We start from the raw sequence: 23,802 nt of genomic DNA on the forward strand, positions 1-23,802 counted from the left end.
GTATAGGTGGAACGAGTGTTTTGTAAGCCACCTCCTTTGTTGATGCATTGCATTTTATAAGGACTCTTCCAATGAATCTCAACCTGGCACCCGCCTTACCAACAATTAATTTTATATGATCATTCCACTTCAAATCGATCCGAATACATACTCCCAGATATTTTACAGAAGTAACTGCTACCAGTGTTTGTTCCGCTGTCATATAATCATACAATAAAGGATCCTTTTTTCTATGTATTCGCAATACAATACATTTGTCTTTGTTAAGGCTCAGTTCTTGGAGAGGTCAACGGCCAGTTCAGCCACAAATTGTTGAAGTTACTGTGACCAAAGGTGACAATGCTGGACGCAACGTGCGTTCTTCAAGCAATGCAAGATCCGTGTTACGAAGGCTGAACACTCTGTGACATCTCAAGAGCGGTTACAAGCTGTCGTGAATGCCGACGGTAGTCAAATTGAGCAACGTTTGTAACCTGGGACGTAAACGAGTTACAGACTTAACGTTTGTTACCCTCTTCTGTGGAAATTAAAATGTGTTTAGTATTAGCTTATTGATGATGATGATATTTAGTTTGTAGGGCGCTCAACTGCGGGGCCATGAGCGCCCCTACAAAGTCCTAAGTTTTACACAGCCTAATTTTTGTACACAATCCTGTCTAACCACCGTCACGAATGATGAGGATGAAATGATGAGTACAACACAAACACCCGGTCTCCGGGCAGAGAAAATCCTTAATCCAGCCGGGAATCGAACCCGGGCCCCCTTGATCCAGAGGCAGTAACGTTAGCCACTAGAAGAGCACGAGCTGCGGACTAATGGCTTATTCGTTAATGCCCCTCTTCGAATTCTTACAGATATTGCCACCAATTTTCATTGTCATAAGATCACTCGTTTTCCTTGGAACCGTCTCATGTAGCGAAAGCTTCATTATGGCTATTCTGCACATTGAAAACATAAAAAATAATTATTTTCGAAAAGAAATAAAGTATCCAGTGGCGCATTGTGGTATGTAAACTCTGCAACCGCCAGCTAACGATCCTTGGCCACAAATACAGTTGCATGTTTACCCAAGCAAGAGTCCATCAGTACGCTGGGGTACCGTCTGTGCTGCTCAGCGTCTTGTCCACACCAGGTCGCAGTTCATCGACCATCCATGGCGGCAGAACTGTATGTCTTTAAATGCCGATACCACGTGCCACTTTAAGTCCATATATAAGTCGAGTATCTCCAACTTAAAACATGGAGTCAAGTACATTTAACATATCATCGTGCTAGAGTCCCCATCATCTCAAAATCAATCCTCAATTCAATTATATAAAACATAGTAAACTGTGGGGCATGTTAGACGAAATACTATACATTTGCGTACGATAGTATTGAATACGTATGTTGATCACGGGAGTGAGAGGGGGGAGAAAGGGGTAGACGAAAGGGAAGCACTTTCAAATGATAGACCACAGCAATCAGTTCTCCTTTTCTTTCAGCTTTTATTAGGAGAAGTTCTCGACGAGAGCCTAGCCATTATCAATGCACTATTTCATGGTATCAATGCATGTCCTAATATGTCAGTCCCCTGTTGTTCGGGCTTCTGTCATATAGTCTTGAACGAACTGTGACAGAAGCCCGAACAATAGGGGACTGACGTATTGGGACATGCATTGAGACCATGAAACAGTGCCTTGATAACGGCTAGGCACTCGCCAAAATCTACATGTGCCTAATAAAACCTGAAAGAAAAGGACGACTGAATGCTGTGCTCTGTCATTTGATAGTAATATCACAGTCGTTGAGTGCACCCATATTCCTAATGGAAGGTAATCTGAAAAAGGGAAGGAGCTACGACATAGCCATATGGGGAGGATAACCTGATAAAACTTTGCATGTGTGGTCAAAGGCCGAAGCTTGTGGAGGGGGAATGGAGCTTCATAATTAAGCCCGAAAATTACTAATCAGGACTGTATCCAGTAAATAAATTGACAGGGCAGCGTGTTATCCATTTTGTGAACAGTTCTAGAAATTGTTTTCCCCTGAGCCCTGTTTGATCATCGAATAACTAACACGCTGTTCTTTTCATGTGACAGTAGATTATAACTTTCTCAAAGATGTTCGTTGGCTCTTAGGAACAATATGCACTCCTGGAAATTGAAATAAGAACACCGTGAATTCAGTGTCCCAGGAAGGGGAAACTTTATTGACACATTCATGGGGTCAGATACATCACATGATCACACTGACAGAACCACAGGCACATAGACACAGGCAACAGAGCATGCCCAATGTCGGCACTAGTACAGTGTATATCCACCTTTCGCAGCAATGCAGGCTGCTATTCTCCCATGGAGACGATCGTAGAGATGCTGGATGTAGTCCTGTGGAACGGCTTGCCACGCCATTTCCACCTGGCGCCTCAGTTGGACCAGCGTTCGTGCTGGACGTGCAGACCGCGTGAGACGGCGCTTCATCCAGTCCCAAACATGCTCAATGGGGGACAGATCCGGAGATCTTGCTGGCCAGGGTAGTTGACTTACACCTTCTAGAGCACGTTGGGTAGCACGGGATACATGCGGACGTGCATTGTCCTGTTGGAACAGCAAGTTCCCTTGCCGGTCTAGGAATGGTAGAACGATGGGTTCGATGACGGTTTGGATGTACCGTGCACTATTCAGTGTCCCCTCGACGATCACCAGAGGTGTACGGCCAGTGTAGGAGATCGCTCCTTAAAAGTTTGGCTCTATTTCGAAAGTTTTGCAGAAACTACCTAGCTGCAATGCGGCTGTCGGCGACAGCTTTTCACGCTATGAGTTTCCATGCTTCTGTGGAATAAAGAACGGCAATCTGTGATGCAGGATTGGACAAAAATTTGAAAACACGTTGAGAAAAGCATACTTGAACAGTAATGCAAATGCTAGCCGAGCTTGCACGTTGAGTTGCTGTATTTGACCACCAACGGCACCTGCGCAGTATCTCAATTACAAGTGTCAGTAGAGGTCAGAGTAGTGTTCACAATCAATTTGCTCATGAGTGTGCATTGATCTCGAGATGTATTTTAGCAAACTTAATTTTTGTCGCTTCCGAAATTCCTCTCACAAAACTATATGCACAGGTAGCGAGAAAATCAACTGGATGGTATTTTGCATCATTTGCAAAACACTTCGTAGTTCCTGAATTAAACCATGTAACACCTAACACAGCAGTAACCTCATTCGCCGCTAAGTAGTTTAATTCTGCCCTCATGTATTTAAACTGCTGTTCGTGCTGCACAGCTTCTTTATTTAGTCTTGATTCCAAAAGTTCTCTATTTTTAAGCACTTACTTTTCATATTCTGCTACTCTACTTGAGAAATTGTCAATACACTTAGTGGTCAATTCCTCAAGTGTATTTTGCCACTGCGAACAAATTTTCATTTCGCCATCCAGTTCGTCCTGTACCTTTTCCAACTTGTCCCCGAAATCTTTCTCCAATGTGTCGACGAATCTTGGTGTTCACCAGGCCAACTTCTTCAGAAATTCTGCCTACATCTGCCCTTATAGCTTCTTCTCTTGACAAAATTATCCCCTCTAGATCTGATTTAATTTTCTTCACCTCAGTTTTCACTGTTTCTGCTACACTTGTCTCTATTAAACCTATCTCTACGCGAAAGAACTTTCCCCCCTTCTAACAGCCGTGTACCGCAAGTCTCTAGAGGAACGGAAGGTTCCAAATGATTGGAAAAGAGCACAGGTAGTCCCAGTCTTCAAAAAGGGTCGTCGAGCAGATGCGCAAAACTATAGACCTATATCTCTGACGTCTATCTGTTGTAGAATTTTAGAACATGATTTTTGCTCGAGTATCATGTCGTTTTTGGAAACCCAGAATCTACTCTGTAGGAATCAACATGGATTGCGGAAACAGCGATCGTGTGAGACCCAACTCGCTTTATTTGTTTATGAGACCCAGAAATTATTAGATACAGGCTCCCAGGTAGATGCTATTTTCCTAGACTTTCGGAAGGCGTTCGACACAGTTCCGCACTGTCGCCTGATAAACAAAGTAAGAGCCTACGGAATATCAGACCAGCTGTGTGGCTGGATTGAAGAGTTTTTAGCAAACAGAACACAGCATGTTGTTATCAATGGAGAGACGTCTACAGACGTCAAAGTAACCTCTGGCGTGCCACAGGGGAGTGTTATGGGACCATTGCTTTTCACAATATATATAAATGACCTAATAGATAGTGTCGGAAGTTCCATGCGGCTTTTCGCGGATGATGGTGTAGTATACAGAGAAGTTGCAGCATTAGAAAATTGTAGCGAAATGCAGGAAGATCTGCAGCGGATAGGCACTTGGTGTAGGGAGTGGCAACTGACCCTTAACATAGACAAATGTAATGTACTGCGAATACATAGAAAGAAGGACCCTTTATCGTATGATTATATGATAGCGGAACAAACACTGGTAGCAGTTACTTCTGTAAAGTATCTGGGAGTATGCGTGCGGAACGATTTGAAGTGGAATGATCATATAAAATTAATTGTTGGTGAGGCGGGTACCAGGTTGAGATTCATTGGGAGAGTCCTTAGAAAATGTAGTCCATCAACAAAGGAGGTGGCTTACAAAACACTCGTTCCACCTATACTTGAGTATTGCTCATCAGTGTGGGATCCGTACCAGATCGGCTTGACGGAGGAGATAGAGAAGATCCAAAGAAGAGCGGCGCGTTTCGTCACAGGGTTATTTGGTAAGCGTTATAGCGTTACGGAGATGTTTAGCAAACTCAAGTCGCAGACTCTGCAAGAGAGGCGCTCTGCATCGCGGTGTAGCTTGCTCGCCAGGTTTCGAGAGGGTGCGTTTCTGGCTGAGGTATCGAATATACTGCTTCCCCCTACTTATACCTCCCGTGGAGATCACGAATGTAAAATTAGAGAGATTCGAGCGCGCACGGAGGCTTTCAGACAGTCGTTCTTCCCGCGGACCATACGCGACTGGAACACAAAAGGGAGGTAATGACAGTGGCTTGTAAAGTGCCCTCCGCCACACACCGTTGGGTGGCTTGCGGAGTATGAATGTAGATGTAGATGTAGATGTAGATGTAGATGTAGAATTACAATTGCAGTTCTAAATAGATTAGGCTGATATCCCGACGATACCCCAGTTGCGACTGTACTTAACGGTTACTGCTGAGTAGTTACAACTCCACACAGCTGTCCATTTGAGAAAACCAGTGACTCATTCTGTAGGTACTGGGGCAATGCACAGCTCCGTCTTAAAGAGGATAGCTCGATATAGTCACAGTATCGAGCGGCCACGTCTGCTTTCATGTCCCGCAGCCAATTCGCTGCAAATAATAATCTGTAGCTGTGATCCAGCACTCAAATAATTTTACATTGGCTAGAATTGTCAGTTAATAAAATACATAAAAAAATAAAATAAAAGATAGACACATAATTGAATAAAGAGGGTTCTATTCTAACAACTGTAATTGATGAAGGCGACAGAGAATTATATTGAATTATGTTTATTCAAGAAAGGACATCTCAAATAAACGAGAAGTGGTCCTACGATATTCAGTTAAAATACAGACAGAAAATACCCCTATCAAATGCAGTAAAGTTACTTTGATAACGTTACGAGAATGGTAGCAAAATCTCCACTCACAATAGTCGTCAAAGACTCGCGAAAACTAAGTCCATTTCGTAACCACAGCACACACAATATTCACCAGCTCAAAATAGTTCAGAGTTCAAGATCATCATTCACAAATTAACACACACGATACGAAGAATAGTAACTCATACTTTGTCGATTCTCAGTTCCATAAATCAAGAGGCAAAAGCTATCCTACTCTGGAACACATTCAAACCTTTCGAAACATAAGTGTTCCGCCTCTTTCCAACTCTCACTGGTTGAAGACCATCCCCCTAAAAAATAAATCGTTATCAAGCTCTACAGACATGATTTCACTTACGTGATCACTTTCCCCCAGTAAACTAATATATTATAGCAATATTTAAATCAAAGAAATGTTATAAGCATTCTGTAACACACAGATACTTTACCATAATTGTAAATAAAGGTTTGTTCATAAATAAATATTCTAGTATTTTTGTGGAAGTGTGCTCACGTTATATGACAACAGATTGTCGGTAGATATTATTTAAACAATTATTTATGCCTTTTTGAAAGAAGATTCTTTTGGTTAACATTTCACTTGTGGTGTCCACTGCCACACGCCAGTGACTACTTTCAATTAGCACAGTTTTTTAATAGCACTTGCAAACAACATTTGAATAAAGTTACTGGCAAAATAGTAACCCGTATGCGAAAACGTGAGGTACTGATGCTGTGTTCATTTGCCGTGTAAATGTAGAGAATACGATGTTTTGAGAAACATTTGCATAATGAAAAATATATAAAAAATGTCGTAAATCAATAAATAAAGTAGAAACAGACACATAGATTCCAGGGATGACAGCTATAGTGCTATGCTGTCATCTGAAATATCGTTTGATGAAATCGCATGGAGCGATTAAAAGTTTTTAATTCACAGGGTCTTTGTGAAAAATGTTTATTCTCTGGTGATATTAACTTCTGTAGTTTTAAAGATATTGGGATACTGTAGTGTCACTTGATGTGCCTCATTTGTCTGAGATCGCAAATGTATTCCGATTGGCATCAATATTTGATGTGAGTCACTATCGAATCTCAAAGAGCTCTGTAACTTCGCCGTTTTTTAAGAAAGTCTGACACTCGACCATTTCCTGGAGCATATTCTCCACAAAGACAATGCGAGCATCAGCAATCCAAATTCCTAGCTCTGGCGTTTACCCGTTTCCGGCGACACGCTCATTGTCTCTGCACGTGGCTAGCCGCAAACGTTCAACTGGCCGGCCTGGCCGCGTCGCGCACTGATACCTGAGCCCGCTGGAGTTCATCCATGCACTGAATTCACCCTACCTCGTAAGAGTTGTAACTGGCCCATTAGCTCACCTATATACGCCTGAAGTTACAATATTCACCAGATTCCTCAAGTGTCTGGGTCAAACAACTAGAGGAAAGTGTCAACTTTAGTTTGATGACAGAAATTAACATTTATTGTTCCTAGCACCAATTCTAAATTGTATCCTGAGGCATTACCATTAAGAGTTTTAGACATTAAACTTGACAGTGTGGATTATCGATTTTAAAAAACTTCAAATATCTTTGAAATATTTCTTTATACAACTGAAATCTATTTCGGTCCTTTTAAATCTTTTACCTGTATAATGTATTTATTCACAATTTTCTGTTACACATTCTATGCTTTTGACAGGCAACGGTGAAATTCAATAAGATTCTAGCAGAAAACTCTAAACTACGGGAGGAGATAAACCATCTTCTAAAAGAGAGGAATCACTTCAACAGCCTCTACCAACAGTTAGTAAGCGAGCTCAACTCTGGGAAGAAGATTATGCTTGATCTCATAGAGCAAGCGTCTCTCGCATATGACCAAAGGCAAGTGAAATGACATTTTAAAGTCAGTGAATCCACTAGTGCCTTAATTTTTTCACTTTTATGTATTCTCGGATCTCTCTCTCTCTCCCTCTCTCTCTCTAGCCAATATGCAGATTGTAATAATACCTAGAAAGTGTATTTTTTGTTGCAAACATCAACTATTTTTAAATGGAATAATGCCTATTGATATTAATGAACCACAATAGGGCAAATTAAAATGTACGTAATGTTTGTTGCAAGATTCTAGTGAAAATCGCTTACGAGATATCATATTTTGAAAAGTTAACTGTGATTTGCTAGAACTCACTATCCGTCGCCGAGTACCTTGTATTTCCGCTCGTGATAGCATCGATAAAATTTGGAAGCTACGTCGTTCTCGCGTTGGTCCCCATACCTTAAGAAGGCTTTATTAGCGACGCTCTCTGCCGAAGACCAGCGTAAAAAGTCGGCGGCACGTCGCACCAGCAGTCAGTATGCCAGTTAAGAAGCCAATCACTACCCGCCATGTCAGAACTGTTGTGTCGGCTCTTCTACTCTCTTCGTTTTTCTTGTTAATTGCTTTTGGAACCCTGTGTCTGCCATATAACTACTACAGGTTTTCCCTACGGTGCTCTGGTCGCTCTCAAATTCCCCATGCTAGGCCACTGTTTGCGTTGATTCCTGAAATTGGCTATCTCTAGCTACCTAAGTTTAAATTAAAAATGATAGAACTGTAGGATTGTGACTGAAAGGAGTTGAGGCGCTCCCAATGAATTAATCTTAGACACACCAGTTTGTTTATTCAGTCAACACAAAACAAAAGCATAAACTGCTACTTTAGAATGCTTAGTTTTTGGTACATTCACTAATAATTATACGCTCGATTGCATGGAAGTGCATCACCGATGTTCTCAAGGTTAGCTTCATAATTCACAAGAGACCGCTGAATCTGATCCTCTTTTAACAGTGTTCAGCGCTAATAATACTTCAAGTGACTCACTGAAGTATTTCTAAGTCTGAAGCTTCTCCATCAGTTCAGATTCTGAGTTCAGAAGCCAATCAAGTAATGTTAAAGACTCACAATGCGCTTAAAGAATTAATTTCAGTTTATACACTGTAGTTCAAAACTGCTGCAAATCCTCAATTTCACGAACTGCAACTCGCGCCAAAATCATTCAGTCCTGAGGCATCGCTCGGAAATTTACTAAGTCTTGAAGAAACAGGAATTACGCTAAATTAAGCTGACATTTGGGAAACCTGCTTCCCAGACTGACTGAGATTGCTACTCATGGCGCTCACTACATTGAACTACCTGATGTGCTATCGTGCATTTCGTTATGATATTTCCTGTGTCATATGCACTATTGCAGTAGGCGATTTTTTTTTTCGACATTTAAATTCTGCTAGTTACATTTAATCTAAATTTACCACAAAGATTTCATTGGCGCGCCGATACCAGTAACATGTCTGTTATATCGGGTTTCTAGTTAATATTTAATTTCGGGTTCTCATGTAGCGTAATTTTTAGTGTAATAAAATAAACTCGTTTAAAATTAACGGAAGACAGATATACAGTTTGATATCGCGAAGAGAGTTTTCATTACGACACTTTTGGTGTGTTTCAAATTTAAATACCTCGAGCTAATTGCCCTCAATTAACGTAATTAGTATCATGAAGCTTCCAGTGGCAGTAATTAGCTCAAAACACATAAATCTATAAATTTAAAGCTGTATTAAGAGTATCACGTGCTAATCACAACACATTCTGTTTCATGTGTTCGTGTTTCTATCCTTTATTACTTGGAATTAATGATTAAAATCCATTAACAGTGTACAGCATCGGCCGCCCAAATAAAACGTTGTATTGCAGATGCGTCTATATAATTTGACAGCGTTGGAGTAGAATCATCCGTACACATCTTACTGATCGCTTTACTCTTTTTTATTTGGAAGATTTCAGTTTTCTAACAAATTATCTAATTAGATTATATGTTGATTAGCCATTAGTATCAGAGATTCTAATTTAATATTTCCTTTTCTCGTCGCTCACATGATACTAATGGTTAACATTCATACAAGCTCTTGATATGGCCGATCTCCCATTAATGTCACTGTTCGACTCGGTAAGCGAGAGGTATGCTAGCAACTAGCACTGCGCACGAGAAATACTGTCCTCAGACACGTGACATATTCTTACTTATTCGGCCTGCCAGGTTTCCTGATCACCCTGGCCAGTGGCGTATCTAGGATATAGCATCTAGGGTGTAAGTCCTGAGCACTGTTTCTGTCGGGGATGCAGTTTTATGAGGGGGCGAAAGAAAACAGGAAGGACAAAAGGGAAAAGGACGAGGAAGGAGTATGCAGAAGTAACAGGAAGAATTAGAAGAAAAAGAGAATGCAATGTACTGGACGACACTAAAATTATAATGGGATGGATATGTTTTTGTACGAGGGTTGCCCAGAAAGTAATGCACCGCATTCTTTTTCTCAGCTGAAAAAATTCTATGAATGCGTAGCGTTACGTAGACCTATATATTATTTGAAGTCTCCTGAGTGAGCACGTCGAGTTTTCTTCACTCCCGACAGCTGGAATAACTGCAGGGCCGTTTAAAAATGGCGTCTGTAGGTGATGTACGTCATTAATTTGCTCACTTCAGAGAAAGAAACTGTAAGGAATATTCACAAACGCACGTGCAAAGTCTATGGAGCATTTGCTGTCGACAGAAGTACAGTGCACGGAGGATGAGGTCATCAGAAGGCGGTTCGGCGGAGGTCCACGATTTGCAGCGGTCGAGGAGACCATCCACGGCTGTGACACCTAACATACTTCAGCGAGCTGATGTTATTCGCGAGGACAGACGCATTACGACTCGGCAGTTGGCGGTGCATCTGTCAATCAACAAGGGAAGTTTAAATAGTGAAGCACTGGCTCCGCCACCAGGACAAGGATTGGTAGCGACAGGGCTTACACGCCCTTTTTTCGCACTGGAGGAAGGCCATAGAACGGGATGGAGATTACGTGGAAAAATAAGATGTGTATGTAAATCACCTCTCTTTCGTGTGTGTAATTCTCGTTATGCTCAATAGAGAATTGTTGAAAAACAAAATGCGGTGCATTACTTTCTGGGCAACCCTCGTAGTTGCTGTTGTTGTTCACAGTACTAAAAGTGGGCTGGCCGCGGTGGTCTCGCGGTTCTAGGCGCGCAGTCCGGAACCGTGCGACTGCTACGGTCGCAGATTCGAATCCTGCCTGGGGCATGGATGTGTGTGATGTCCTTAGGTTAGTTAGGTTTAAGTAGTTCTAAGTTCTAGGGGACTAATGACCACAGTAGTTGAGTCCCATAGTGCTCAGAGCCATTTGAACCATTTGAACTAAAAGTGGTTCGATGCGGCTTTCCATTCCAGTCTGTCCTGTGCAAGCCTCTTCAACAGAGCACAGCCACTGCATGCTCCATTCTATAGGTTTCCTTACTGTATTCAAGCTTCGGTCTCCCTCTATTATTTTTATCCTCCAAACTTCCTCCAATTACTAAACTGCAATTTATTGTGCCTCAGGATGTTTTCTACCGACATATCCATTCTTCACTCAAGTAATGCCAAAAACATCTCATTTCATCAATTCTGCTCAGTAAGGGAGAGGAACCGCGGGACCGCTAGGTCGCAGGTTCGATTCCTGCCTCGGGCATGGATGTGTGTGATGTCCTTAGGTTAGTTAGGTTTAATAGTTCTAAGTTCTAGGGGACTTATGACTTCAGATGTTAAGTCCCATAGTGCTCAGAGCCATTTGAACCATTCTGAGCCTTATAACTGCCTGCGTAAGGGCCAGAGGTGGTCCAACGTGTTATTGATTTGGTTAATTTGCGAAGCTCTTTCTCTTAAATAGATCATCGAGTTTTCATGAAAATCTAGTCGTTTGTTCGCCTGTACGTGTACGTCATATCTACCACCTTCCGTCCCATTCGAATGATTCATTCTCGATACGTCGTTTTCATCTTTTCTTTGTCTCAGAGTGTATTACAGCCATTTGGAATATATCCTTAATTCTTCAGTTACAAAATTATATGAAAAATAAAATGCTGTATGTTTTGGAACTACTTATGTGACGAGTGGACGGTTAAGCCATAAGTCGTTGGTCGTGCACCATCTTGTACACTGAAATCGAAGAAGGTTTTCTACCGCGGAACATGTGAACTATTTTGAATTTAAATTGAATATTTTTTTCTTCACACGTGATCAAGTTGTACCTGGAAAATGTCTTAACATTTGGAAACAAACCTGAATTTTCCGAGTAGTTTTCGTAATTTCAGCACAGTATTGCGTCACATAAAAAGTTAATGCCATCATTTAAAAATTTAGTAAAATAATATACTGCGAAAAGAAATGGAACACTTTCAAGGACAACGTCATTTTATTGACAAATGAGGTGATGGGTAGTTCATTATTGTAAGAGTATATGATAATTCACACAAAATGGAACACCGATGTAACAGTAAAGGGTGCCCAAACAATCGCGTCAATACACAGCGCACGCCCCCTCTGGCAACAACGGTAGCATCTATTCTCGCATGCAAACGATCATAAATATACCGATTAACGTCCTGAGATAGATTGCATTTCGTTGCAATACGGTAACGGTTTTGGCAGACTCTGGAGAACCAGTAAGTACCTGACTCATCACATCCAGTACGTGTTCAATAGGCGAGACATATGGTGGTCTTGTTGGACAGGGCAGTTGTTGTACACCACCGGTTTCACCAGGCAAGGTCGGTCAACTGCTGTTTGTGTATGAGAAATCGGTTGGAAACTCTCCTCATATCAGCATGTTGTAGGTGTCGCCACCGGCGCCAACCTTGTGGTAATCATTTGCATATCACAGCATCTTCTTCTGTCGGTTAATTTTCACGTCTGTAGCACGTCCTCTTCGTGGTGTAGGAATTTTAATGGCTAGTATTGTAGATGATTCAGGCTACATTGCAAACATTTGGTTTGTGTCGTTAGAGGGCGGAGGAAGTTGTATCCCACACCAGGCTCACCTTTAGAGCCATTCGTATAGATGCAAGCATACTGTGGTCAGTGTTGGTTAACAAAGGGCTCAATTAATCATGATTAATGTTCGTTCCCGTCCTGAAATCGGATGGCAACCAGGACACCTGGCAAGTCGTGTAGATTCCGAAATGGTCGTGCCGAGCCTCCGGGCCATCAATCTTCCATCAATCCAACTACGATACGTCGCACAACTTGCCCATTCTACAGACGGACAGCACTCTATTACTTGGTGGTAAAGACGCCTCAGTTTTTCATAATGTGTAGATAAGGACTTTACACCACGGTGCACTAATAAAAACTCTGACACATGCTTCTGGGTGGCCTGCAGGAGGGCGTTTGGCAAGTTTTCCCCCAACTGTGGGAAGGGAGAGTGACCCACTTTTCCGCGAAGCAGGATAGCTAAGGGATTATTAAGATTTTGCTTAGTTCAACTGGTTCTAACTTATTTTCGGTAAAGGAGAGGAGATTATAAATTAAAGATTTCTCTGATATTACAAACGTATGGAAAACCGAGTAATAAAATTCTTGGAGAGGAAATATTACTGAGGTGGTGACGGCTGTGGAACAACTAACGCTCCATCTTAAAGGATGAGACGTAATTACTGTACTGACAGTTGAGAGCAGAAGGAAAAAGAGTGTGATCTGCAAGGCCAGTACTGCCAGCAGAGAAAAGAAGGCTCAGTAGTTAGAACATTGGCATAGATATCTATAATTTATATTGAAGTTGCTATAATGATTTTTCTAACAAGGAGATTTTGGCGAAGACACCTGAGTAAAGTAATAAAAGGAAAGAGTAATAATGACAGTGCTACTACTGAAAACAGATAGTACATGTTTTAGGCAAAATTAAAATAGCTACACGTGTTAGCAGCAACTAAAATTAAGCAATAAGCATAGTAAAGGCTACTGTAATTTGAGCAGTAGGTGAAGGCACAAATACGAAGGTAATTACTGTGTTAACACAACTGCATAATAATGTTAAAAGTATAGAGGATGTTACACTTGTTTAGTAGCATACTAGAGGAAGCAGTGTTAAGTTTACTACTTGGCTCGAGTATTGTTACTTAATGTTCTTTAGCTGTATCATATTTTTGACTGTCTTTTTTCCAGCTGCAATCTTAATAATTACTCTGCCATCCTGGATACACAGTCTCTGAATGCCAAAATGGGATGCAGTGTTGACTTTATTTTTAGTTGTTCGCGTGTCACATTTTCTGTTATTGTTAACTCTGTCTTTGCTAAATTTTTCTTCTGGCTAAGAATCTGCGCTCTTTTTCGGTATGAGACAAAATTTACTATTACTTGTCGATGTTCGGTAGCGCCTTATATCCCGCCCACTGGTTCCTATGAGTGACTGCCTTACTTAGTTCCATGCCTAATTTTGCATGCGCAAGGTGCATAGGCAAGTTGTATTTATATTCCACCTCATTCTCTGCTTCGACAAATAGTCTCATGCTATTTCGTCTTTGATACTGGTCCATCCCGTCCCATCCTAGGCAACAGTTTTGCTCCCAGATCGCGGGTCTTTTCCTTATAATCAGACACAGCTTTCTTAAAGCACTAATATCTGCAGTTTTCTTACGACTTTTTCACGAATTTTGACTGAGACTGCCGCCGATGCTGCGTCTGTTATAGTGTACACAATGATATCGAGAGTAACTCGGTTGTGGAGAGCAATACTTACCTCGGAGTGGACCATCTCACCTACGCATGGAAGCGAGACCTCACCTCCCACCACAGGCCTGGCTACGGCACCTCTCTCTGTGCTGCTGCTGGACGTGTTGTTACCAGATTTCTGGTTTACCATTTGTTCCAGTGTTGGTATTGGTGGAGTATAGAAAATACAGTACTATTACGCTGAGCACTGCTGGTTACACAGGTTCCAATTGCACTAAACAACAGGCGACTGATGACCTCAGAAGTTAAGTCGCATAGTGCTCAGAGCCATCAGAGCCACTAAACAACGGCGCTTGGTAGAACACCATCGACTTCGACGAAAGTTTTCGAGGCGAACTTAAACACGTGACACTACTGCCGCCATCGTATGTTGGAAAGACATAACCAGAAACTATTTCTCATGTTTCAGCTGACGAACTGAACGAATTTTTCTCACACCAGTCAATCCCCATGCTTCAAGGAACTATCGCCTGCAAGAGTCCCCCGATCACGTAACTAACCACGACAGTTTCCATTAAAACGTGAAACAATAAATACAACCATGATGTAACCATAACCATGACAAACAATATTGCAGATAGTTTAGTAACTGTCTTAACAGGCATATTTGGTTAGGCTCTCGTGACTGAAACATATCGCACGCAATAGAAAAGAAGCAAAGTCCAACCTATTCCAAGGTCTAAAACCCACTATAATCTTGTGTTTAGCAAGCAATCAGCTAATTATAAGGTGTATCCAAAGCCTTGGGACAGAAGGTCGTTCCGTGATGACGTTTCAGACTTCCAGGGATGATGGAGAAGGATAAATGTATCAAGGAACACTGACTTGCAAATGATCGGGTCGAAAGTTATAAGGAAAAATCGTTTTGATCCCTCTGGCAGTTCAGTACTTGTACCGATACTGTTGTTGCTAAGACTGCGTACCTTAAGAGCTATAGGCACAACTTCAGCAGAATACCTGTTTTTAACAGCAGGGAAGATGAACAAGATCTTCTTGGTCTTAAGATACGCTTTTTTGAGTCCGCGTTCACTAGACTTTTTTTTTCTTGATTTAGTTCATACTACCTCCTCTAAAAGATGCCTACCATACAGTCTTCTCAAAAACTGTACCGGTACTTGTATTCCACTGTCAGATGTATCAGAACCATTTTCGATGCTGTTGTTTCTGGAACAGGGTCTCTTACCTCAAAGCGATGCGTTTACCCTTCTCCAACGTCCCTGAACGTTTTAAACATCACCACGGAACAATCCTCTATATTCTTCAGGACCAGATTACTGAACACTTACGCAGATTCAACTTTTATGAAAAATATCAGTCCAGTTTTCCCAAACACCTTAACACAAACACTGCATCAAATAAGGTAGCTGATCTTAAATATGACATGGAAAACCACGCTGCCAAAATTTTAACACTAGTAGACTTCAGAAAAGCATTTGGTAACTTCAACTTCCACAAAATGCTGAGAACAATACGGTAGCTAAAAGTTTCATATAGTACACTGAAGTGGTCTGAAAACTACTTGAAAAACACAGCAATGTGTGGTCTGTGAGAACGAAAAGTCGTTCTGGAAGCGTGTTCGTGCAGGAGTGCCATAGATATCAGTGATAGATCCACTTTTGATTTCTCTGTATGTCAATTTTACTAAATGAACTGATTTTTACAGTCTGGGAATTTATTAAAAATTATTTCTGAGTCATTAACGAATGGAAGACTGAATAATATTTTTATTATTGGGTTGGAAGTAACATTTTTACTCAATTCTCATACTGTAATGACTAGGTCATTCAATACAAACTTTATGTAGATGATGTCTTGATGATACTAAAATGTAGCACGATCGACATGGCTGTCCTCGTACTAAGGTTCTGTTCTACGTATCCCAAGATTATGTTTACCACCAAAATAGAAGAAAATGACTGTGGTAACTATGTAGACGTGACGATCATTATATCTATCAATAGAAATATGTCCAGTATTTATGGAAAACCTCCGTGTACCGGTAATATTATTCATACCAAATCCTGTCACTCAGTGCAGTAGAAAAGAGCCTTTTCTTATTACTATGAGATACCGATGTATTCGATTGCCATTAGACAGCAAGGGATACCTAAAGAATTAAGTATCTTAAAAGTAATAGCTTTGGTTATACGATCATACAATAAAATAAAGGGAAAAGAACAAATACTCAAGAGCACAGGAAGCAAGAAATAATAACAAAAAGTTTGCTAGTATGACACATAGTATGACACATTAAACAGAAGTTTCTCAACAGCTAGAGAAACAACTGAATAACAGAACCGTCAGATGCGGCTTTCAAGTAAGTAACACTCTGAAACTATGGCTGACATGTTAGGTAAGAAACGTAATAACGTTTCATAATCTGGCGTTTATAAGATACATTTCGATGATTGTGAGAAATGTTATGTTCGACAGATGGCAACAAATTTTAATGTTAGGTTTAGGCAACATACACAGCCGTAGAACAAAATTGTATTTGGACAACATGTGACTGAAGACAACAAAGATTACAACATGCAAGTAGTACACATTGCGATAAAGGGCCGCCTACTGAACCTTCTGGAGGAAGTAGAGATGTACTCGTATAAGAAACACCACTCTACTAAAGTTATGAATAAATAAAATTAATTTACACCGTACACCTATTTTTTTACTGCATGTTATAGTTCTTGAATTTCCTGATAATTTGACTCTATCCATTTGTCTTTTGTCCTGGCCTTGTGTCTGGCACTGTGCCACCTCATGCTTTCTCAGCCTGTTGGGTCTGTGGCTTTTTTCGTTTTTCAGCACGCTGCCTTCATGTTAGCTTCATTGTGTATTACATACCTCGCAGATGCCTATCTGAGAGCAGGCGTTTGAAACTGTAGCTAATATTTTACTGTGAAGCTATTTTTAAGCTATAGCGCCTTTTTTAATTGCATTTTTAACTCTCTCCAGTTTGAATCATGTATAACTTTAAACATTATATCTCTGAGTTGCTTACTGTTAGCGACACATAGCGACCAAGTTCCCTCAACTGTAACGACAGTTACATAACGAGCCATGAGCGTGAATTGCAATTATTTGATCATGTTTTCATATTATGTGGCGATGAATTACGTACCCTAATAAGGAAAGAGGTGGAAACACTTAATGCATCCAGTAACATTGTCGAACATGATCGTTTTGATGGACCAGTAGTTCCGTTGCGGGGAGGCATAATACTGCATGGGGGTACTGACCTCCAAATCTTTGAACACGGTAAATTCTCCAGTCAATATTACTGTGAAACTGTAATCCTCCCCCATGTCGTCTTTTCAGGGATGCACTCGGCACTGAATTCATTTTTATAGATGACAATGATCGACCTCATCGAATCGTACAACCGGAAGAGCTCATGGAACGAGAGAATATTCGGCGAAAGCACTGGCCAGTCCGTTCCCACTAATTAAATTCCATTGAGCACGTGCGGGACACGTTGGGGAGACATATTGCTGCAGTCCACATGCATCGACGACAATCCAGCAGTTTTCAGGCGCACGTTTAGAGGAATGGAACGCCCTACCACAATAACTCCTTACCAACTTGGTGGCCAGCATGAGAGCACGTTGCAGAGCATGCATTGTCGTCGGTGGTGATACATGAAATACTAAGGCGGAGGGAGGGGTTCAGTATAAATTAACGTGAAATGTGTGTATTAGACTAAGATACCGAAGCCTTTAGTACACGTGAACACCGAATGCTAATTTACAACATTTTGAGCTGAATACTCGTCAAATGATAAATGGCCCGATAAAATGCCTTCCTCCAATGAATATTGCTGTGCCTTAGGCATTAATATCGACAACGCATTTTCAGCAAAAGCTTCTCAGCGTATTCGTCTTGTCAGAAGGCATAATTTTAAATGAATCTGACCTACTAACACGTTCCTATAACTCTGTGTTGTCTCCCAATGGTTTACTATTGGCAGTCAAATGAAAATGAGACAGAAGATTAATTGGTAAGTAAACTGTTTATTATTTCATAGTAATCGCCATCGCTGTTAATAAATGTTTCCAAATGTGACACAAGACGGTTAGTGCCTTTGTAGAAAAATGTCTGGGGGTGTATACGGAACCGTGATTGTATCCAGGCATTGTACATCATTGTCCGAAGCGAACGTGCGCTGTGACTACAGCAGATGCGGTAGAAGCAATTGGCGGGAACTATGAAGAGGAACGTGATAGAACAAATGTGATGAAGAGAGGAGCAAAAATGGAAGAACTGACTAGCAAACGGTAAAATAATTTATTTGTTTATTAGGGAGATATATACAGACATATAAAAATTTTGGGGGTAAGTCCTGAGGGTGATAAACATAAGTGCATCAAGTTTTCCTAAAGTGAGCAGGTAATAGAATAGTGCATAGATTGGTGGGAGGTCGATCAAGTTGCAAAAAACGTGTGCGAAATCTTATGGGACATAACTGCTAAGGTCATCAGTCCCTAATTTTACACACTACGTAACCTAAATTATCGTAAGGACAAACACACATACCCATGCCCGAGGGAGGACTCGAACCCCCGCCGGGACCAGCAGCACAGTCCGTGACTGCAGCGCCCTAGACCGCTCGGCTAATCCCGCGCGGCGATTCAGCTGCAAACGACAGCTATAGAGAAGGAGTTTTGAACCATCTGTTTTAATTCTAATTGCACAGAATGTTCGGTACTAGTGGGGTATTGGAACACATTAAACTGTTAGAGGTTCGGCACAACGAGTGACTGCATTGGTTCACGTTTCACTCGTTGATCAAACCTGTTCCGAGAACTTTGGGCGTTATAGAGGTAAGAGAATGCCTCCCAGAATGAAGCGACACTATTTAAATAGTACTTACTTTCCCAATACGTTATTGGGAACAGGAGGCAGTAGTTCGCACAATTCACTTCTAATTACCTTTGACATAATGATATTAGTTGGGAATTCTTCGCATTTACACAGTACAACACAATTGCTGGATCACTTTTTCGAAACCCCGTAGTTATTTTCAGTTGCTATGTGTAAGCTTGAAATTTGGCTCAAAGCTGCCTACAATCTCCCTCTGTATTGGTACAAGAGCGTGGCACTTTGTGATGTCACCCACGTGCTTGGCAATACTTCAAACAGTATGATGTCGACTTATGCAAAGAAAAGGTCGCAGATCAAAACTTCATGTGAGCTGTATGGTGGGTTAGTGATGTTATATTGGCACCAAATTTCACCACCCGACGCAACCGTGGGCATGTCAAAAGACGAGAAGATCATCACAGCCCCTCTTAGACACATTTCACCCCTTCTTTTCACGTCTCTGCGATACAGTTGGAGAACCACAATGCCTAGCGTTAAAATCACACAGTTTTCTTATGTGTGACCAGACACGGCGCAGCTCGGAATCGACATGACAGGAATTTAGAAGGTGACGTAAGGGCGTCAATGAAACCACCCCTTCCATTAACGCGTTGATTCTAATATATTTTGCGGTCGAAAGCGATGATTCGTAGTGGGATTAGCAACAGAACGATGTTCTTGGCACTGCTGACATCCCATGGATGCTTCTACCCTTCTCTACGACCATCTTGGGAAAGCAACTCAATTATACATTATCACACAGAGCAGAGCGATTGTAATTTTTACTCTGCTGTTCAGTGTGGAACCACAAGGGACCGTTCAAAAGCATTCAAAGAAATCTGAACACGATACGAAACTGCAAAGGGTGCTTATGCTTTCTCAGCCTTTCTGTTTCATGCCCTTCAGCGGTGCGATCACGGAGGGGTGCGACACTGACACATGCGTGAATAAAACGCCAAAGGTTTCCCCTAAGACACCTTCCCCCATCCTCCCCTGCCGCAAATATCTAGAATGGCAATACTGTCAGTGGAACCTGCCCATGTTTGTTGAGCATTTAAAAATTGTACCTTCACAGAGAAAACAGGTGAGAGCCCTGACTGCTTGCTAGTAGGAATGCTGGATCGGAGAGGTGTCAAGTGTCTGTCTACTTTTAGGCGTCTAGGACTGTCATCACGTGTTTTCTCTGTAGAGGTACATTTTTAAAGTGCTCAAGAAACTTTGGCCGGTACCAGAGAAGGCACTGCAGAACTGGGGAGACCCAGGCAGCTCTCTGTTGTTTTATTCATGTGTGTGTGTCAGTGTCATACAACTTCATGATCACACCACAGTAAGGCTCAAAACAGGAGACCTGAAACAGTATAAGATTCCTTTGCTACTTTGAATCACGCTCAGATTTCTTTGAATGGTTTTGAACAGTCCAGTTTGGTTCCACACTGTACACTAGAACAAAAATTTGCGGTCTCACTGCATTACAAAGGTGTGTGACCTCTTGCAATGGGGTTGGTGGCCCACGCTATCCTTAGGGAAGTGTTGAAGCATCCGTGGGGGTGTCAGTAGTGTTAAAGACGGTCAAGAACGACGTCCTGTGGTAATCGCATAGGAAACTGTTGTTTTAGACTGCGAAATGTGTGGGAGCCAAGGGGAGGTGTGGTTCCATTGACGCCCTTTATACCACGACCTGAGGTCTTCTCGTGTCGATTCTGAGCGATGATGTGTCTGAAATGTTTTATTCGGTCACCCATAAGGAAACCTTGTGATTTCAAAGCAGGGCGTCGTGGTTCTGACCTCCACCTTCGCAACGTCAAAGGAAGGTGTAAAATGTGGATAAGAGTTGATGCGACGACCTTTCCATCGTATTACGTGTCCAAGGTGGCACTGGCCAGATTTGTGGTGAAATTTAGTGCCAATGCGACATCATTAACCCACCTTACAGCTTTCACGAACTTCTGAGCTGTGGCCTTTACTTGGCATATGTCGACATCCTTCTGTTTGAAGCATCAGATGGCTCTGAGCACTATGGGACTTAACATCTGCCGCCATTAAACTCCTAGAACCTAGAACTACTTAAGGGGGGTAGGACGTCAAACGGTCCGACTTGGAGCAGGAGAGGCATCACAGGACATTTTAAATTCCACTGTCTATAGTTTTACAAACAAATTCATAAAACTTTGTCACCATGACCAGGAAGGATTCAGAATTTACAGTCACAACAGTGGAAGTTCGAAAACATAACAAAATATTTTTTTTAATGTGAAATTTCATCACTTTTTTCACTTGCTAATGGCAGCATTTGTTGCTATAGGTACACTTTTCTTCATAAGTAAGAGAGATTCTTCGATGAATTATGCACAGCATACAAACCATACTCAAAGGTGTATGAAACTCTAGAATTTTACAAATCTATTAAAACTGTGGTAAAAATTGAGGTAATTAACTAGAAAATTTGTGTTTTTCCTAAACATGAAGTTTAAACATAAGAGCTCATTCGCTTTTCATAAATTAAATAAATTATAGAGTTTCATACACCTGTAAGTATGGTTTGTATGCTGTGCAAAATTCATCGAAGAACCTCTCTAACTTATGAACAAAAGTGTACGTATGGCAACAAATACAGCCATTAGTAAGTGAAAGAAAGATGAAATTTCACACGTAAAAAAATTATTTTGTTATGTTTTCGATCTTCCACTGCAATTAGTGTGAATCTTGAATCCTTCCTGGTGTTACTGACAAAGTTTTATGAATTTATTTGTAAAAGTATAGACAGTGGAAATTAAAATGTCCTGCGATGCCTCTCCTGCTCCAAGTCGGCCCGTTTGACGTCCTACCCTTCTTAAAGCTAACTAACCTAGGGATATCACACACATCCATGCCCTAGGCATGATTCGAACCTGCGACCGTAGCAGTCACACTATTCCGGACTGAAGCGCCTAGAACCGCTCGGCCACCGCGGCCGGCGTTTGAAGCATCGCCCAGCATAAGGATGACATCACAGGGCGCCACGCGTTTGCATCGTTACAAAGACACAGTGTAGGTACCTTTGAGCCAAATTTGAATTGTATACGTCGCAATGAGAAATAATCACGGGGTTTCGAAAAAGTAATCCTTTAATTTTGTTGCTCAGTGTAATTAGACACCCAGGTTTTGAGCCCATCTTAACACTAAAGACAGGTCGTTATTCATGTGAAAAATTGAAGTATTGGTATCTTGAGATGTGACCCTAAAATAAAGCCGGAGGTTATCGACATTGAAATGAGGAGGACAGGATTCACGCTATGCCACAGACGTACAATGACAACATTAGTGGCTCAAGTACAGAGCCCAACTGTATTCCTGAGAAAATTTGTTTCCAGGGTGGCTTTTAATTCCCATAGGCAAAACGCCGTTATGAAACTGCCTGGCAGTGGCAGACCGATAGTCAAACCCAGGACTTTTTCCTCTCGTGGGCAAGTGCTCGCTGCTACCTATTTTTAAAGCAGCTCTCAAACAACTTCAACGTATAATCTGGAAACTTTAGCTACTGTCCTTCTGTGAGTGATAGCATCAGTTACTTTGCCGCAGACTGATATTTTCAACATTATTTCCAACCTTCGTCTTTGCCATGTTGCAGTTCATTAGTTGCAATAATTACAGCAGTGGTCATTCAGTGGTAATCACGAAAGCTGAACAGATATTTGTCATGTAAGTGAACTAAGTTGAGTATGTATTTAATCAGTCGACTGTAAGAAATGCACTGTGAAACAAAATTAAAGGATCACTTTTTCAAACCCTCGTGTATGTATTCCACTGCGACGCATACGTTTGAATGTGGCCAAAGGCGCCTACAACCATTTACTGTAATGGTGCAAACGAATGGCGCCCTGCGACTTCACCCTCGGGTCCGGGGACGCTTCAAAGAGCAATGTGACGAGACGTGAGAAAAAACCTCCACAGCCCGGAGTTTAATGTGAGCTGTAAGATGGGTATCTTGTTTGCACCAAATGTAACCAAAATTCTGTCCAACGACCCCGTGGACGTGCCACATGATGAGAAGATCGTTACACCCCCTCCTATCCACATTTCACCCCTACTTTTGACGTATCTGGGATGGAGGCCAGAACCGCCACATCCAGCGATGAAATTACGCGGTTTTCTTCTGGGTGTCTGAAGTAAATGTCTGAGGCACACTGCCGCTCAGAATCGACACGAAAAGGTCTCAGGAGGTGACATAAAGGGCATCAGTTAAATCATCCCTTAAAAAGCGGCGTGATTCCCACCTTTACGCGCCTGGAGATGAAACGTTTCGCAGTGCAGTGAGCAACAGGAAGATGGTCTTGACAACCTTTGACATTGTTGACGCCCCCAGACGTTTCAACCCTTCTCTATGCACATTTTGGGGAGGATATCCGTATTGAACGTGGTAGTACCCCTATGGAGCGCAACACGACCGCAAGTTTTGCTCTCGTGTTCAGGCTGGCACCAATAGAGACAGTTAAAAACCATTCAAGGAAATTAACTCTCCTGTTCACCGCCCTCCCTTACTGTGACCAGGCAAGAGTGCAACATAAAAATGTGCGTTAATAAAACGGAAAAGGGCCCTTCTAAGGCCTCCTAGTTCGGCAACACACACGGTGCCAACCACACACTTTGCTGAGCACGTCAGAAATGTACCTTCAGAAATTTCGATACCAAATCAGCCCTGGGGGTTAGGGAACCTCTTCGACACTCCTTGGGTGTGGTCTGCCACCCTTCAGGTGCTAGAGCAGCCGCAAAGCTAAATTTGTTGGTGTCG

The 23,802-nt window shown here is 41.7% G+C and overlaps 1 protein-coding gene across 1 annotated transcript in view; it reads left to right on the forward strand.

The window, feature by feature from the left end:
* Positions 1–23,802, forward strand: part of LOC126298234 (coiled-coil domain-containing protein 63) — a 244,825-nt gene that overhangs the window by 110,030 nt on the left and 110,993 nt on the right. The window contains exon 4 of the mRNA XM_049989540.1: positions 7,291–7,476. Coding sequence (XP_049845497.1) covers positions 7,291–7,476 — 186 coding nt within the window. The remainder of the gene's footprint in view (positions 1–7,290; positions 7,477–23,802) is intronic.

Source organism: Schistocerca gregaria, chromosome X, assembly GCF_023897955.1.
Source record: "Schistocerca gregaria isolate iqSchGreg1 chromosome X, iqSchGreg1.2, whole genome shotgun sequence".
In the NCBI taxonomy this organism is placed as follows: domain Eukaryota; kingdom Metazoa; phylum Arthropoda; class Insecta; order Orthoptera; family Acrididae; genus Schistocerca; species Schistocerca gregaria.